This window comes from Charadrius vociferus, unplaced genomic scaffold (genome assembly GCF_000708025.1).
Source record: "Charadrius vociferus isolate BGI_N301 unplaced genomic scaffold, ASM70802v2 scaffold562, whole genome shotgun sequence".
In the NCBI taxonomy this organism is placed as follows: domain Eukaryota; kingdom Metazoa; phylum Chordata; class Aves; order Charadriiformes; family Charadriidae; genus Charadrius; species Charadrius vociferus.
Window position 1 is genome coordinate 753,947 of NW_009647234.1, and position 14,300 is coordinate 768,246.

The window sequence follows — 14,300 nt, forward strand, 5'->3', positions numbered from 1 at the left end:
ATACCATTTTCTACTACAGCGAATTCCTTTCCCGGGCTCCCCTCATAGTGCATGGTTAGTATCAGACATAAGAGAGAAGAAAATTATAGACCCAAGGAGTTGTAACAAAGACCCACTCGCTGCCAGTACCTTAATCCCAAATATAAGTGATGTGCAATTGGAGACAAACTAACCCCCCTTTTTCTTTTTAAAATCTTTTTGCACACGAGTAACCTTAACTTCTGTGTTCACATATGACAAGCAAAAGTGACAGACAGTGCAGCCAAAACAGTTCATATATAACTTAGCTTTTTCTTTTTTTTTTTTCTTTTCTTTTTTTAGATAGATTCTCAAAGATGGATGTACCTGGGACGTGACTAAGATGACATCTGTGAAGCAGAAATAAGCCACAAAACTTCCAAAGAGGAAGGAAAAAGAATCGATCCTTCAGTTTCTGCTTCTAAGGAGAAGGGTTTTACCTTCCAGGTGCAAAGGAAAATCTGGAACATCTTCACTTAGAGAAGCTGCTGTTCAAACCAATTTCTTCCTCACCCTGCAGTAGTGCTTCGATTGGAATTATATTAGACGGGGTTTCAGGGCTTTGGAGGGACAGGAAGTCCGATACATCCATGGCACTTAATGTTTCAGTCTGTGAGTCTGAAGGGTTAACTATCTGACTGCTCTGCCCACACGAAGGAGAAGAGGAAGGAAAGCTCTGAGGCTGCAGCTGGGGAGCTGGCTGCTCCAAAGCTTTTGAGTCAGGTGAGGAACATTCCTTCTTAACGGTGGCTTTGTCCTTGGCAGAGTCTCGGCAGGCACACTGACACTGGCAGGCCTCCTCCTGCTTTATAATAATGACAGGAACACTGAGACCAATCTGCTGAACAGCGTTTCCTGAAGGTGAAACAAAGACAAAACACAACGGAACTACATAATTTCACAGCAGGGAGAGACAAATCATCTTTGTTGAATTACATCGTATGCACCTTGCAGCACAGATTACGTGTACTTTGTTCAAGCACAATTAATACCTCTAGCAGATGATAAATAAGAAAAAAGTGGCAGGTAGTCTGTTGATGAGGAACCTGTTCAGGCTAAACCCAGGCATTAGAATTCTGATCTAAATTTTTCACACAGAACAGGATGTCTCTTCTGACGACGACTGTAACTGTTACAGCATAAAATCCAATAAAGAGCAGCATCCAAATGCCCCAGTCCCTGTGCACCAATCTTTAAAGATGACGATACAACATTACACCAGTAATTCTACTCCTCCACACCAACACAGGTATTTTCCTGTTCATTTTCTCTAGTCTGCTTTCCTCTCCCATCTTGCTTGTCATGCTTCCTCCTCACTCTTCCTATGCTGCTCTACTTGCCTGGCTTCCTTTCTTTTTGAAAATTTAAATTTTAAACTTACCTGATCTCTCTTGACTCTGATTCATTCATCTTTGCAATATAACAACACTGCGCAGGAAACACGGTATAGGACAGAACTTCTACAGTCGTGTATCATTTTGATGAATCTCACAGATACCAAAAACAATTGCTGAAGAACTGATTAAGTTTACTGTTTACTACCTGTTTCAAGTCTCATTTATAAGAACAAAACCCATATGTCCTTGCATTTCAGTCTTTTATTAAGTTCCATTAAAATACCATTTTTATGAATACTGGATCTGATTTGTGAACCTGATTATCTTACAAGTTGTTAAAGAAAATTCTACAGAACAGATCTCAGCACAAACCTATACATCTACAGCAGACTGCACTTAAAATCTCAGGAAGGCAAAGAAAAAAAGAAAGGGTTGTCCTCAATATTTCTGAAAGCAATAAAATAACCACAAATCCTAGTCAAGCTAACAGAACTACAGAGAAAGAGAAAAAAGCAAGTTCAGTGTCAAGCTTACCTGTGTTGCCAGCTACTGGCAATGCAGTGGTAAAAAAGACCTTTTCTACTACTTTCGGAACTTGTGGCTTAAAGAAAATAAGAAAGAAAAAAGCATGAGTTGATTTCAATCAAATTTCTATTGTTCAAATTCTAAATAGCTGCGATCAAATGAAACAGCTATACACACATTCCAAAGAGAACACACAGGAAAACTAATTTAAAAAAAATAACATTTAGCTTGGTTCTGGGCTATGTTCTGGCTATCCCAAAACTCAAGAGTATTCCTAAAGACAGTAATTACTCTCCCCAGTACATGCTTGGTAACACAGCTAGTGGTTTTTGACAACTGAACGACTGAATTCTTAAAAAAAAAAAAAAAAATGCTGTGCTTGCTCATACTGCTTGTATCTGCTGCCATTCACTTTTGACTATTTGCAACTGAGAAAGTCTAAAGATAGCAACAGTATTCGTAAAAATAACACACTTGAAGTCTCAGCTGTCCAGATTTACTGGAGAACCAGAAACATTCTATTTTCCCAGAAAACTTTTCTTTATCAGTCTATATCAGGAAGAGAGAGATTACAAAATGTGTAAACACAGACTTTACAGAGTTTTTTGTGCTTCTACTTGTCAAAAGTAATAGATTAAACCCCACATATATTCTCAGGCCATGTGGTGCGCTGTCCTGGATAAACCAAGCTGACACCTGCTGTAAGAAGTCTGTCACTGGGGAAAAGAAGAAAGCACGATTTTTCTGCACCCTGGATTTCTCTACCTATTTGCTATTTATTTATCTTTTCGGGGGATGCACTGGTGACATGTTTATACTGCATCCTGGTTTTGTCTCTTACAATTCCGCTTTGATCCCCATCCTTTTCAAAAGCAAAGACTCTAGGAGGAAGAGGGATGGTTCAAGCTGTTTCAAAGCCATGCTGGATATACTAACCATTTGTTCTTGGCTTTGTGGAGAACCAGTGGCACCATTTAAGATCCATTGCAAGTTTTGCTCTCCCATGACAATGCTGGACTGCAGAATAGCGGTGCTCTGGGAAGGAGTAATTGTTATAGTCGGATTACTGGTCAGAACAGAGTTCGCACCAACAGGCACAGTCTGAACTACAGCTGGCAGGGGCTCAGTGGCACTTGATGCTGTTGGGGCAGATGCCCCAGCAACCACTGAAAGTCCTTGTACAATGGGCTGTGGCGGTGTCTGAGTGTGCTGCAGGAAGTCTTGGTGACTGGCTGCAAACTGTGTGCTGTGAGGAACAGGCACTTCTGGGGATTGTAAAACAGTTGCAGGATTTCCAAATGCAGCTTGCTGTGAGCTGGTTCCTATGGAGGAGGGAGCAGCGGGTGCTGCCGAGGCTTGTAGTGCTGAATGCGAAGGCTCAGAGATGCCGAGCTGCAGTACGAGTGGAAGAGACAATGACGCCGAGTCTCCTGCAGAAGGCGGAACAGCGGTGACTGACTCTGCATCACCGTTAAAACCTTCAATCAAGGCAGCTGCCGAAAGAAAGAAAGAAAAAAACACAAATACATCAGTTCTCATAAGATCTGAATAAACAACTTTTTCACTGAACTTACCAGTTAGCTGAGGGATTTTTGCTAAGTAAAGCATTAGCACTTTCACATCTTCTGACTAGTGCTCAAAAACACGTAACAGGCAGTGAAATCTTGACGTAGGTCCAAATTCAGGAAGCTGGTGACACTGAATACTACACACAAGTTGATCAGCCTCATTAGCTCTCTCTAAGAAGCCTTTTTGTGGCTACATCAAGAGACAAAGCTTGAAAACAACGCTTATGTGGAAAGTCCAAGAGCATCAGTGTCAGCATTGCACAACAGCATGCTGTAAATACTCAGCCAGTTCCCCTGTCACTGTCTGAGCGTTACACCGTCTGTGAATACAATGCATTTTAACACAAAAGAATTTCAACACTGAAGTTAAAGTTCTGTTTGCTATTCAGTTATGTGGGGTAGTAATCTTCAGTCTGAAATGCTGGATTAAGTACATGCACGCAGAGGGGAAAACTGTCAAAAAGCTCTCTCTTAAAATAGTGCAGATGCAATTTGTACCTGTCTGCTGAGAGTCATCCTGATTTGCAGTATGATCTGGGCTCTGAAACATAGACTCAAAGATGCTTGCTGGTGAGATTGTGCTCAGGTCTTGTCCAGGTGTCTGGCAAATAGAAAATACAGAGGAAGACATCAGACAATGTTCTGTCTCGGGTCTCCATAAACTTTGCACAAATCCCAGTCAAGCCACACATGAATGTCAGAAATACGTCTCCTATTAACCAGCCATCATCAGGAAAGGCAACACGTTTCAGTTACCTGGTCTGAAATGACACTTAGTTTTTATTAACCACAATAAAATCTACCAACATAAAGAGCAAATCCTTACAAAAATAAGTAAGTCCTTCAAAAGTAAAATATATTGTTCTGCATCCATAGTTTATTTAACTCTAATTTCTTGTAATGCTCTGTTAGAAACAGAAACAGACATTAATTTGTTCTTGGCTGTTTGTGAAACCTTTTCTGGAGCAGAAACAAAATAGCTCCGCTTAGATTATATCCTGGGCTATGCACTACTGTCAGCCACACTGCTCTAGGAACAGAATATATTAAAATGCTGCATACTGCTTCCACATCGAAGCACAAGAGTGTGACACAGTCTCATCAGTATATAATTTTCCTCTATGTAAAATTTAACCTCAGTCAACAGTTATCAATAAGCAAGAACATCATTACAGTAAAATCAGATGGAGAGCCTTTAAAAACAGGTTGAATTAAGCACTGCATAATCTAGAGGAAAATCCCTCTCTTTCACTTGTTCTGCTTTTAGACAGAAATGTTTATTTTTTGTTCCAACATTCCAAAAAAGACAGCATTAATAGGTCATATTTACAGGCTCAACAGGGCGTGTAAGAAACACAATTTTTGTCCTGCAAACAGCCATAAGACACACAAAAAAGCAGCATTCGGTACATCTAAAACTATCCAAAGTCACTTATTCTGTGAACGAGTACATACATCTCCTTCACTAGCAAAATGAAAGCCTGAAGTAGAGCATGCTGGAGGCCTGAACAAGGGAAACAGAAGCAACCAGCCATACATTTCTAATCTGCTGTGTTCTAGTTGACAGGACAGGCACATCGCTAGAAAAAAACCAAAACTCGGACTACGGGTGAGGCAATTCCAGGACAGTAACTCACTGGATTAGAGTTCTCCCGCAATTCCGAATCTGTTGATATGAGGCTTAAGTCACTCAGACAGAGTGAGTGGCTTGTATCCTGTAAAGAAGGAAACATAAATTGAGTTATCTATTAAAAGAATCGTGTCAGAAACGTTCTAAATTACTTTTTAGGGTCTATACAATTCTACCTAAACAGAATTGTTTTTACCGATGTGACCCAAGCGTCAGTTCTAAAAATCAAAGGAGCAATATTACTAAGCAAAGGATATTTAGTAGCTATCAAGGATTCTTAACATCTCTTTCACATTACTTCATAAAAATTAAAGAACTTGGAATTTTATATTAGCACAGGAACAAATCAGTCTATAGAAAATAAAAAATTTGAACCTTAACAGTTTTTGTTTATTTTACTTCACATGCTTATTACATAGTATCAATTAAAACATAAAAATCTAGAAGGAAAGCATGATAACATATAATTGCCTATAAACTTGTGCCAGTACGTGGCATACTCATCAAAGCAGCAGTAGCCCAAGCGTTAATTTTAATATGATCAAAATGAATAGACAAATTTAGATGAGCTTTTCTAAATAAAACTTGGTAACCAAACACCACGCTAGAAGTTTCAGGTATACCGATCCCGCTCTTTATTATCAGCACACTGTAAAGACAACATATAAGAATAAACCCTACACCGCCACCTCGAATGCCAGCCATGTCAGAATTGAAATTGAATTCTCAGTTCAAAAAAAAGGCACCCATGGGTTTCTTCATGGGAGACAGGGCACCACGTAGTTACAATTCCCTTTGAAAATCCCAGCCTTAAAAGTTATACCTGTAGAACAAGCTACAGATCAAGTAATTTCTTCCCCAAAGTATGAGTTTATATCCTCCTAACACAGAAGCATTAGGAAGAAGTGCTACTAACCTCAGACACACTGTTACTGGGAAGTGCATTATAGGAATGTCCTTTCTCATGACCTTTCATGTGACTCTTGAGGCTATACTGTGTACTAAAAGTCTTCTCACAGCCATTACTGGGACAGAAGAAGGGCTTCTCCCCTATTGGCAGCAAAACACACACATAACAAAACTTATAAACACTATATGAGACACCTACTTTTAAAGTACATAGGACAGTGGCAATATTTTATACAAACAAGATTGTTTAATGCCACTTCACGCATTCAGTATTATTGGGAGTCTTGCAGATAAAAGCTTCCATTTTGCCACGTGAACTGACACAAGAACACAACATTTAATTTGCATGCATCATTATTGATACACTTGTGAAACGTGTTCATGAAATTCAAGACCTGTCAAGCATAAATGGAAGTGCATAAATGGAACATTGGGGATTGCCCTGATCCAGGTGCTGGAGTTTGCACTTGGCCTTGTTAAACTTCATGAGGTTCACATGGGCACACTCCTCCAACCCGTCCAGGTCCCTCTGGATGGCGTCCCTTCCCTCCAGTGTATCAACCGCACCACTTAGCTTGGCGTCACCCGCATATAAGTATAAATACATATTAGAATTCTGAGAGTTACTACAAACTGAATAAGCTCAACTAAAGAAAAAACAAACCCTCAGGACTTACCAGTATGAGTCCTAACGTGTGTTTTAAGGTGGTGGCTTGCAGCAAAAGCCTTTCCACAGCCGTCATGCTCACACCTGAACGAGGCATCACAGAAGAGTTAGCATCAGGCTTCTTCAGCATGTTAGTTATTACAACCTTAGATCATGCTTTGCAACAGCCCCGGGACTCTGAAAAGCTGGCCTAATGCTAGTCTGTGTTAGTAATCAGGTATCTCCCCACAGCTGCTATGTATGCTACACGGACTATGGCAGGGCTTTGATTCAGACTTCAGAATTAAAGCACGAAGTCAGCATTTGGCGGGGTCCTCCTCCACGTAATAAACACCCTATCGCAGCAGAGAAGCAGCAGTATGTTTTAAAAATATGCTCATCGCAGCACACATTTATGTTTAAAAAAAGAGCTTGACTATTCTTGTCTTTGAAGGCAGTCATTTCACCCACTTCTATGGGCAACTGAGGGAGCTCTAGAACAAACGTGCTCAAATGCTAGCCACCTTCGCTTTTTTCTCATGAGAATAGCTTTTCCTTCAGGACAGTAATAGCTGCCTTCAGACACAGGTGGCCTATTACAGAAGTCCCACAGAAGTAAAAATTGCCATCCAGCAATCTTACCGAAATGGCTTTTCTCCTGTGTGTGTTCGGATGTGCTTCCTCAGGTCACTGTGCGTTGTGAAGTATTTACTGCAGCCTTCTGATTCACAGTTAAATGTTTTCCCTGTGTGAAGCCTCTGATGTGCTTTCAACCTAAAAAGCATGCCAAAAAGCACCCCTCTTATGACTTGTAGTACCAGACAGCCCCTACTTGAGGCAAGCAAGCCATTCACTCAGATGTGCAGGACAAGATCAAAGGCTTAACTTGTTCTGAATTGAAGGTAACTAGCTTATGAGAGTAATTGATATCACTTCTGAAGTCCTCAAGCAAATCGGAGAATTCCTTGTGTTTGTGCACCATCTTCAATACTATTGTCATATAAATAAGCTAAGTATGTCACGATAGGTTGTTATCCTACTCTTGGTACAGCATTCCCACATTTTGGGGGGGGTTATATTCATATCTGTACCTAGAAGCAGCATAGCAATTGTACTCAGACACAAAGAAAAAAATACATGCAACTTGCAAAACAGCAACAGCCACGTCTACAAGAGAAATAGGCAGAGGCTTCCTACCTGTACAGTGTATTGAATGCCTTTTCACAGCCCTGCACATCACATTCAAACGGCTTTTCCTTAGTGTGCACTCGAACATGGATTTTGAGGCTGTAGGAGGTAAGAAAGGCCTTGCCACAGCCTTCTTGATTGCAGACAAATGTGTATTCCCCACGATGCGTCTTTTGGTGAGTGCGCAGGTTTCCAGCAGTGCTATAGGTGCGTGGACAGCCCTCAAAGGTGCACTGGTATCTCTTAACCTAAGAGACAAAATGCTGCATACTTAATAATTTTGAAGCATTTCTGGAATCCAGACAGGGTAGAACTGCAGTTAAACATCAAAGACCACAGAAAAGATTTTGACCCCGAAGGCAAAAAAAAAGAAAATATTACAGTTTAATTATCAGATAACTTAATAGTTCTGCTGCACAATGTGAGGAAGTAGTGGCACTGGAAAGCAGGCTGAGCTTACAGAAGAACAGCAATCTAACAGAAGGGGGAGGGGAACGGGACACGACATAATTTTAAACATTCCTAGCTAAAAATCTGATAAAATAGTTGGAAAGGACACTAAGAGGCTATCAAACCTAACCACTGCTCCCATAAGAAGCACCTGCATTCCTCCCAGGTGCTTCTAGCAGAGTTACTTATTTGTGGAGGAGGAAGACAAGGGAAAATGTACTTTCACAACCTGACTCTCAAAAGCACTGCCCTGCTGCTGAATTCCCATTAACACCTTGAATAACAACTATAGTTTTCACCGTCTCCTATGGTCTAACCATTAGCCCAGTCATTACCTCATTTTATCTCAAAAGCAGCCTTCATTGTGCTTTGTTCTTCTCTTGGGTGTTTACTGACATACTCAATGCCTGAAGTATAATGAATCAAACAAGGTGCTTTACATCAAAAGGCAAGCGTTAAAGATTTCTCAGCCGGCTATCTAAATCACTGAACCAGATTCGGTAGCCTGCTGAGCCTCTGCAACAGGCAGAAAGAGACCGTGTAGAAGCTTCCAGTCATAACGCTTAATTACATCTCGTTCTCTCTTGTGAAGTAGAAGGAATAAGCCATCGGATATGCTTGAATAAATCTATTTTCCACATTAATTATCAGGCTGACAGCTTTCATTTGACTGTTGCAGTTGAGACACCTTAGCATCTAAAGGTGACTATGGAGCCCAAGAGAGGACTTGATGGTTGACAGGCAAGAAGTAGAAGAGTATTCTAAAATACGTTGATTTGGAAGTGTTTAGAAAAGCAATGCAAACTCACAGCAGAGGAGCAGGAACCTACAGATTTAGTATTCTAACAACTCATCAGTAAGATAATATAGCAGGGCGTAAGCCAGCAATTCTCCTCTTTTCGAAGGCACAAAGCACCCATCTCACAGCACCTAGTATTATTGCTTAGAAAAGGCTGCAGACTGTCTTCCAAAAAAAACCAGATACTGAATTGGGGGTTGATACCAGCAGAACCGGATGAACCTGTACATAACCAGCATGTAACACTTATGGGTTTCTACCCAGCTCATGACTCAACAGCTGTTCTTTTTTCTTTATATACACCTGTGAAAAAAGAGCATTTGACAATCACAGTTCTTTACTACCACAGCTTGGAAGCTAAGAACAAAATAACATGGGATGCCTTGATCTGTTGTCAGGCAAGTATAAAATCACTTTATTTGAAGTCATTCTCCTCTCAGAATAATGGGTATTTAAGCAGACATGTTAAGTAGGAGCAACATCAAAAACACATCATTCTTGGTGTGCCTAATTAAGAACTGAGTACTTTCAATCCTTCCATAAAATAACTAATTTGATTAATGCTTTGTATAATATTGAATAAATGAAAGAAACAATGGGCCCTCAGTAAAACCACTATGAGATCTCTAAATGGCTCCCTGAAACACATTTGTGTTTTGTCCAGAAGTTGTCTCCCATTCGTGTACTACAATGGCACAAGAATAAGGAGAGTTGAGGGGATCTGGAACACATTATTTGTTATGCTAACAGTTGTTGGTACCGTTGAAGACAGTATCAGTGCTATAAGGTTCAAAGGGAGGTACACACCTCCAAGTTCTGTTTCTCAAACAGTTGAAGTAACAGCCCTTAACACTGTCAGTTTGAGCCACCGGGCTCAGCAATTCCTCTAAGGAACACGCCTACTAGATCCTACATCAAGTACCTGAGAACTGAGGCACCCAAAGGATGTTCCATTGCACGCCTTCACTCCTCTCTCTACACATATGGTCCTTCTCCTCAGGAGTGTTGATTGACAAGAAGCTCAGCATGAGCCAGCAATGTGACTGCAGCCCAGGAGGCCAACCGTATCCTGGGCTGCATCAGAAGAAGCGTGGCCAGCAGGGCGAGGGAGGTGATTCTGTCCCTCTACTCCGCTCTCGTGAGACCCCACCTGGAGTACTGCATCCAGCTCTGGAGCCCCCAACATAAGAAGGACATGGACCTGTTGGAGCAGGTCCAGAGGAGGGCCATGAAGATGATCAGATGGCTGGAGCACCTCTCCTATGAGGACAGGCTGAGGGAGTTGGGGGTGTTCAGCCTGAAGAAGAGAAGGCTCTGGGGAGACCTTATTGTGGCCTTCCAGTACCTAAAGGGGCTACAGGAGAGCTGGGGAGGGACTTTTTACTGGGGCATGTAGTGACAGGACGAGGGGGAATGGCTTCAAACTGGAAGAGGGGAGATTTAGATTAAATACTAGGAAGAAATTTTTCACTTTAAGGGTGGTAAGGCTGGTGGAACAGGTTGCCCAGAGAATCACAGAATGGTTTAGGTTGGAAAGGACCTTGAAGATCATCGAGTTCCAACCCCCCTGCCCTGGGCAGGGACACCTCCCACCAGACCAGGTTGCCCAAGGCCACGTCCAGCCTGCCCTTGAACACCTCCAGGGATGGGGCCTCAACAACCTCTCTGGGCAACCTGTTCTTAATCACTGCCCTTAATTTATAGTTCAAATCAGGTAAAAGTTAACAATAAATAAATAAATAAAAAGTTACCAAGCATTACAGTACAGTTACAACATAATTAAGAAATTTGGTTGTGTTGAGTCAGCCAAAACAGAAGAGCATAGCCTGACAAAACACAGACAGAAGGTCGGAAGGTATGTTTTATTAGACGAGAAGGGGTACATTATCTTCACCAGGGATCATCAGATTCAGTACAATTTATGCATCAGTACTGAAGTAAATGTTCCCTGTTAGAGTTTTAAGGCAGCTGGAAACTAACATTCCACATACTGCATTACAGGGCATTCTCCACAGTACTTCCCCCAACACACAAACAATTTGACACAGGTGTAAACTACCTAAAAGTCAAGTGAGGAGTCTGATAAGCTTTCTAGGTATTTACATTTAGGTCTAGAAAGTGAAAGAAAAGAATATTAATTATAGATTAAGGATTTGGTTCCTAGCTGCCAATGCACATGTCTAAAGGAAGACGGCAGCAACACTTTCAGTTTAACAGCCTGAACTACAACAAAGGCCTTGCAGTGCTCCCCTTTTGCTCAAAGGCCAAATCTTTATTTCACAAGTTATTCCGAGAAAGATACTGCAGGCAGAAGCAATACTACCACATGTTCTAAGCAAAACAAAACTTTCTGTAAAGCAGCAAAGCATTTAATTCTCTTTTCACATTAGGAACATTAGCATATCAAGTAAGCCCTGATTATACACATAAAATTATGTAGATATTGATCATGAAAGACTTGCAGTTACAACAGCAAGTAGTCAAGACCATCACCATACACAAGCAACAACAAAAAAGAACCATGGCAGCAACAGGAAAAGCCACAGACGGCTTGGACAGGAAGACAAGTTGCCATGAAGGCAATGGCTGCAACTGCATGGCACATGCTTTGGCAAAGGGCAATGCGCTGTCTCTCCCAAGGAGACGCACCAGAGGGAAGCTCGAAGTGTCTTAATTAAGCATTTACTTTAGAAGTAGGAACTAACTGTCCAATAACCAACATGACTGGCAAAAGCTGAGCGTGACACACTGTGCCAAAGTCTACTTAAATTTCTCAGTTTGCCTTTAAATTATCTTGAGTTTGAGATTTCCCTTAGATATTTTTTTCTATGTCATCATTGAAAAAAAAAAAAAAATTAATGGATTTGAAATAGAAGACTATAACCACATTTATTCTTACAAGCAGAATTATAGTGAAAGAAGTATAATATAACAAAAGGAAGTCAAAGGTAGTTAATGAAGTGTAAAACCCTCTTGCTTCATAAACGTCTAAGACTGACATGAAAATTTAAGACTTTAAAACAGTTCTCAAGTGTGAGAACTGCTACAGATGTTTTGGAAGTACCAAAGATTTGGACTGATGACTTTTAGAGATGAGCCAAACATTCAGGGGGTTTAGACCTTTTCCCTCCCCATCTCCAGACAACCGATCAAGCATTTGAAACAGCAGGACAAAAAGGGCTATTTACAAGATGGGAGAGTGTCACATATGCTTAGAGCTTTTTTTCCCACCGCACTCAAATTATAGCATAACACACACACACGAAAATTAATTCGAGAAATGGAAAATAAATTCAGATAAAGGATTTCACTGGGAAACTCCAGGTCTTACAAGCCTTTTTTAAAAAGGAGTGGTGAAGAAATAAAATCAGTTTAATTGCTCGTGCAGTCATCAACACCTTTTTTGCTAGTACACACTGTTCTCAGACACTACAGACTGCATGCTTATCCTACAAAACATACTGATGACTGACACACAAAAATTAAATAGTTTAGCAGCTAAGAAGGTGGGATAGAGCAGCTGCTTATGCGAATAACAATTGAGCAAAAGGAGTTCCTTAGACTTAAATGGGCTTATTGAACAAACCTCAGTCCAGAAGTTTCACAATTGCAGAGCTGACCTCCTACAGCCCCATTTCCTCACTGCCAAGCGAGCGATAATGAAGGTTCCCTGCTAATCTAAATTATTCAGAGCATTCAAACCCAGCTTCCTTTCTCAGCAAGGGCTCATTTCTGCAATTCTCTCTTACACTGAATATCAGTTACACAAGTAGTTGGTACTACTACCACTGATACCAGCACAAACACTTACATAGATCATCCCTTAGTTAACTCAGAAGGGACAAAAAAAGAGCACAAAGTTGGCCCTATGTTGGTATTTCAGTCAACTTTGCATTGCTTTTACACCTAAAAAGCAAGAATCCTAAGTCAGTCAGTACAAGCCCTCATGGTTCTTTCAGGCAGGTAGAATTCATTAGGGAAACAGAATTAAAAGTCATCGTCATTTTAAATATGTAAGCTGACAAGATGGTAGATTAAGGCTTCCTTTGTTTTCTTCTCACAGTTTCCCTGTAAGTGACATAATAAAACTACAAGTAATTTTAAGTTTGGCATCTTAAGTTTCATACTTCAGCTACTGCCAACAGTTTGGAATTTAACTTGAAACTTGGATGCACTTTTCTCAAGAATGTGGTTAACCACAGCATAACAGAGTTTGTGTTTTTTAGTTATCTCTGAACTCAGCAAATAATTGCCCAACCAAAAGAAAAATAAAAGACCACTAAAATCACATATGCTACTAATATAAATGCATTTTCACTACCATATTCTCCTGCTATCTAGTGTATTACCGCATGTCAAAAAGCAATTCCTGGCTGCTTCACAAGAAAGTGAAAACTGATGACACTTGCAGCTTTGTTGCTGACCCACTAAGTGACTGTGGGAAACCGCCTGTTACCAGCACAAAGCATTACTATCGCTAAAAGTAACAGCGGATTTAACAGACTGTAATTCACTCTACTATACGATAACCTTTAAGAACAAGGAGAACTTCTACCTACCTCCCAAACAGCTTTGGAAAACCATGTTTTCAAAGCATCTAATGCCACCAGGTGAAAAACTCTCACAATAAGCATAAACTTCAGAATCGTATTTATCTACTTACTTCTTTAAGCTTAGTTTCTGGGCATTCAGACTGCAAAGTGAGCGTAGCTCCTTCAATATTTCTTGGCATAGGAGTTGAACCAGGATTTATTGTTAGGTGAATCTGATCTGGAGAAATAATATGTTGCACATAACCCTGGGACATTCCTTCATGGTCTGCTATTAAATGAAATCCTTCTTCATGACCCTCTGGTAAAAAAGGCAAGTGATCACCACACTGTCCTTCATCCTCATCATCTTCCAACACACTGTGGTCCTGCTCTATTAGAACAGTTGTCCTGTCATAGACCGTCCCAGATGATGAAGAAACCAACCCGTTTTTATCAGAAAACCTCATCATATTGTCATCTTGAGTTAAATCGTCTTCCTCCGCTTCATAGTAGATAACGTTGCCTTCAGGACTGTTCTCCCCCATGGCTCACCGCCTCTCAGAGCGATAGCGCGCAGTTAGCCCGTAACGACTCATCTGCAACACAAGGACGGGCGGCGGCGGGGCAGGCGGCTCTGCCCCGGCCGGGCCGGGCCCCCGCCCCGCTCGCAGGACACTGGGCAGATGCCTGGCGGCCCC

The 14,300-nt window shown here is 41.0% G+C and overlaps 1 protein-coding gene across 1 annotated transcript; it reads right to left on the bottom strand.

Moving 5' to 3' along the window:
• Window positions 1-306: 306 nt before the first annotated feature.
• Window positions 307-14,199, bottom strand: MTF1 (metal-regulatory transcription factor 1). The gene is made up of 10 exons (XM_009879863.1): window positions 13,734-14,199; window positions 7,831-8,069; window positions 7,276-7,407; window positions 6,665-6,738; window positions 5,995-6,128; window positions 5,086-5,163; window positions 3,947-4,049; window positions 2,817-3,373; window positions 1,890-1,956; window positions 307-873 (listed from the first exon to the last, which is right to left on the bottom strand). The coding sequence occupies exons 1-10, from the start codon at window positions 14,145-14,147 to the stop codon at window positions 491-493; spliced, it is 2,181 nt and encodes a 726-aa protein (XP_009878165.1). The 5' UTR covers window positions 14,148-14,199; the 3' UTR covers window positions 307-490.
• Between the last annotated feature and the right edge of the window lie 101 nt (window positions 14,200-14,300).

Bases quoted from the DNA above. Each gene is read 5' to 3' on its own strand.
- MTF1 (XM_009879863.1), bottom strand. From the start codon at position 14,147: ATGGGGGAGAACAGTCCTGAAGGCAACGTTATCTACTATGAAGCGGAG. The intron at 6,739-7,275 runs GTAAGATTGCTG...TGCCTCGTTCAG, and splicing joins ACAGGAGAAAAGCCATTTCG to GTGTGAGCATGACGGCTGTG. The intron at 6,129-6,664 runs GTAAGTCCTGAG...TGCTGCCAATAG, and splicing joins ACACGTTAGGACTCATACTG to GGGAGAAGCCCTTCTTCTGT.